Source organism: Triticum dicoccoides, chromosome 2A (genome assembly GCF_002162155.2).
Source record: "Triticum dicoccoides isolate Atlit2015 ecotype Zavitan chromosome 2A, WEW_v2.0, whole genome shotgun sequence".
NCBI classification, from domain to species: domain Eukaryota; kingdom Viridiplantae; phylum Streptophyta; class Magnoliopsida; order Poales; family Poaceae; genus Triticum; species Triticum dicoccoides.
The window spans coordinates 616,206,976-616,211,293 of NC_041382.1; the positions used below are offsets into that span (position 1 = coordinate 616,206,976).

Here is a 4,318-nt window from a genome sequence, read left to right on the forward strand (position 1 = left end):
TGAGCGCACACATATACATTCTACCTCTATGAGCACCTCAGAGAGACTGAGCCACCAAATCTTGAGACCAGCGAAGTCATTATAGACACATCACTATGGACGGAAACGACACCTCTGACTAAAATAATATTCCTCCTGAACAAGACACGCAGGTCTCAAACTAGTGGTTTGTACCGTAGTGGGCTGAGCGTACAACCACCCTCCCAACCATCCAACGACGAGTTGGTTGGTGTTAACCTTCTGTGTTTACTAGATAAAATGAAGGAAAATCACGTAGGCAACATATATGGCAATAACTTATCCTATTTACACAGATCATTCAATATAATTATATTATGTTGAACTATCAAGCTAAAATCGAGCAAGATAGTGTTGGCTCAAGATCGGATCATTTCTCGATCAGTACCCATACTTAACTCATTTCTTTTCAAGTCGATCTCAAGTTGAGCCCCCCCAAAAAAACGAATTGCTTCCAAACGGGTCGCGAGTCTTGAGCTTTCTTGACCTAAGGCTAAGTGCACATGTGCCTACAAGAATGTTCCGCCTCATTTTTGAGTTGATCCCTTTGTTGGCCTAGGCTCAAGCAGACCCGAAGCTGAGCCCTTTTGTTCGAACTTTTGCACAATTTTAAGAAATTTGAATTTTTAATTTGAGTACTTTTCACTTTCATGCAAGTATACATGCATGGATCACACAAGAAAATCACAAATCACAAGGAGGTATCGGCCTAAATTATTCCCGTAAGTATCTTTCATTCCCAATTATTTTACACCACATTTAGTTTCATTATCATTTAAATTTCATCCATGGCAATGGTCAACTATGGTCAAAATCACTAATGTGCGATACAGGAACCGTTCTGTCCTCTTCGAACCCTAGAGGTAAGATTTTCTGGATGCTGCACGCTGCCACCCCTCTTCCAGCCATCAGTCGCCGCCCCACTTCCGATCCCGCTGCGGTGGGAGTGCCGGGAGGCCGCAATCTACATAGAGTTGGTTTTCCTTGATTGGAGACTTTTGGTCGGGTTTTACGGAGGCACATGCTCTAGTAAATAAAGTTTGCTCGAATTTTCTCATTTTGGTCGATGAAGTTAGGGTTTGCAGAATTTGTTAGCGTGACGATGGCGGCGATTTTCCTTCGCAATTTGTTCCTCCGCCTCATCTCCACCACATTGTGCTGCCTCCGGTGTGGTCGTGAGGCATGTGAGTTTCTCTTTTCAAGGTTGAGATCTTGGATATGTGGGTCTTCCGGCAACAACTATTTCAACGATTTCTTCTCCACGGTGCTGGTCCGACTGAATCGTGGCCTTGAGAACTTCTTGTCAGTTGATCCCGAGGAACTCGCTCATGGAGAGCAGGTCGCAGAACCCTGCTCCTCCGCCCTGCATGTCCGCCTCGAACTCCCAGCAGATGCCGCCGTCGCCGATCCCGTGCAATGAGTCCACGGCGTCGCAACGACCGTCCGCCGTGGTGCTCACGCTCGCGCCCTGCTGCGCCGGGCTGCCGTCGAAGGCCGCGTCCAGGGCGCTCGGAGCCATCAGGCCGGTGCCGTAGTCCATGTCCATGTCGAGCCAGTCCGCGAACATGACCTTGGGGAGCACGGGCGCGTGCGGCCGGATCGAGGCGGCAGTGCCGGGGACTGTGAGGCTGCTCGACTCGTCGGCCGTCGACGATGACTCGAGCGGCCCGGATGAGCCGGAGTTGGACGGCTGGTTGACGGTGCAGCGTTCGCGGCCGCTCTCGCTGGGCGTCGGGCTCCGGGGCGCGTCCGAGCCGGCGGACTTGGCTGGTGCCCGCGCGCCCTCGACGCGCTTCTTCAGGTAAGAGTTCCAGTAGTTCTTCACCTCGTTGTCCGTCCGACCCGGCAGGTGCTGCGCAATCAGAGACCACCTGCGCCAGAAAAAAAATCTCATCATATTAGAGAAGCAAATTATTGTACAGTCACTCCAATAGATAATGCTATGATTGTCACAGGCTTGTAGCATCAGCTACAAGCCTTCTCCGTTCGGATTGTCAATGTCAAAGCATCTGTTACAGTATCATTGGTCTCGACAGTTGACTAGTACTACAAGCGTGTTCACAAATGATTGTACCACGCATATCTTCACTATCAAAACTAAGAACCTTCCTAATTATCACCTCCGTATCAAGAATAAGTATCTCAATTTTATATCAATGTCAGTAGTATAAAGTGGAGACACTTATTTGGGCGCAGGAAAAGGAAATGGCAAAACTATCTTGCGTGCACAGGCAGGCAACTGCAAAGACCCTCTAGAAACGAAAGCATTAGATTAGACACAAGTTTAGCGATTCTCAGTTGTTCTTTCGTCCTTTCTTCTGTCCAAAAAGAGGTTAACCGTGACCAAGCTAACTTTCCATCAGTAGGTTAGTGAAAGCGAGGCTCTTGTTCACTATCGCCAAACGGGCAATCGAGTGCCTCGATATTGAACAAAGGTGTCAGCATCAAATCCACCACGTAAGGCGGCCTACATGGCAGACATCAGCATTTCCTTTTGTTTCCGCCAGCAAAACCTTTTTTTTACCTTATTTTGTTCTACCCTGGAACTCAGCTTGGCAGCTTAACGACACTACCATGCCGACACTAGCAAATTGGCACAAGCGGCAGTAGGTAGCAACATGTAGCATGCGCATGAATGCTCTACTTTTCTTCCTCTTATTAAACATTAGATTAATTGGAAGGAAATAACAAATTAAGAAGTGCTCTGATTAATTCGATTCAATCGCGCCTGTTAATCAGATGACGTTTTGCCCTGAAGAGATGAGAATTGTGATGTGTGCTTGGGATGCTTACTTGTTGCCGAGTGTGGCGTGGAGGCTCATGACGGTCTCTTCTTCCTCCCGGGAGAACATGCCGTGCTTCAGCCCCGGCCTCAGGTAGTTGATCCACCGCAGCCTGCAGCTCTTACCGTTCCGCTGAAGGCCTGCAATTCAAGGGAAACTTCAGCCGCCACACCACATGCCAAGGTACATTTGACAGAATTCTGCTGGAACCCTTTCCCGAAAGCACTGCAAAAAAGTCGCTGAATTCTACTGTCCTCTGGCGAAATTAAATTTCCCCATCTTTCCCCTTCGCGCTAGCCAAGGTACACTGCAGAGCCTCGACAGGAAAGCAGGGGAAATTGGGAACTGGACATGAACCTCGGCAATGCAAGTTCGCAAGAAAATCTGTCCAATTCCCCTTTGAAATTCTCGCTTGGCTGGGAGGGAGTTCTTACCGGCCTTGACGGGGACGGTGCTCCAGCAGCTGTGGCCGTAGCGGACGATGAAGTCACGGAGCTTCTGGTCCTCCTCCGGCGACCACAGGCCCTTCCGGTGCTGCGCCTTGGGCTTCTGGCATGACTTGCACCCCATCAGTTCGTCGGAGGTGACCACGGGGGAAATGCCGCTCGCCGCGGAGGTGCAGGATGAGCGATGTTTTGCAAGTAGGAATGACGAAGGAGGTTAAGATTTAATCAGCTTTGAGAGGCGTCGGAGGGGCTGCGTTTGTTGTGCTGTTTGCACTGTTGTGTCGGTCTCTGCGTTTGGCGTGAGGGCTCTCCGCAGGACTTTATAGACTCAATGATAGTTGTTGGGCGCATTATCGTGTGGATAAAGAAAGATTAGTCACGATTGTTTTTAGTGATCACAAACACTTTGAGATAGCAGCAAATCCATTGATTTCAGCAATACTCGTTTATTTAGTACTCCTAATGCTTCTTTAGTCATGGAATTGTAGAATGAAAAATGGGAAATGATATGGTTCGACCGTGCGGACTATCACGCTCGCGTCCGCTGCCTTGGTTACACGCCACGCGTCCCACGTGACATGTTGGACCTAGTTCTTCGCGATCTCTCCTTTCTGCAACAAGGCTCCTGTTGCAAAAATAAAAATTATAACAGGATCATTGTTACAAAAATAATTAATTATTGCAAGATATTTGTTGCAAAAAAAAGAACATGACCTCTATTGCAAAAAAAAGTTGCAAAATGATCTCCTTTGCAGAAAAAACTATAACAAGGCTTTTGTTGCAAAAAAATATCTACAACTTGACCTATTGGTTTGCAAATTTTTTTGCAACATGACCCGTGTTACAAAAAAATATTGCGACACGAGCTTTATTGCAGTGTTAGAGGGTGGCCCTCTGCCGCTCATTCCACCCAATCCGACATCTCGCGAGGCGAAAAAGATCCGCCGGCCGACGCGTAGCAGTGCCTATGAAAAATCCACTTTTTTCATGAATACTCAAAAGAATGGTGTATCTTTTCATTGATAGAAAGGAAGAAAATACAAGTAGATCTGACAATAGCACAAGCATGTA

The 4,318-nt window shown here is 47.8% G+C and overlaps 1 protein-coding gene across 1 annotated transcript; it reads right to left on the reverse strand.

The window, feature by feature from the left end:
• Nucleotides 1–707: 707 nt before the first annotated feature.
• LOC119355755 (transcription factor LAF1-like) lies at nt 708–3,521 on the reverse strand. The gene is made up of 3 exons (XM_037622623.1): nt 3,236–3,521; nt 2,812–2,941; nt 708–1,889 (listed from the first exon to the last, which is right to left on the reverse strand). Exons 1-3 carry the CDS (start codon nt 3,369–3,371, stop codon nt 1,322–1,324), a joined length of 834 nt encoding a protein of 277 aa, XP_037478520.1. The 5' UTR covers nt 3,372–3,521; the 3' UTR covers nt 708–1,321.
• Nucleotides 3,522–4,318: the final 797 nt, after the last annotated feature.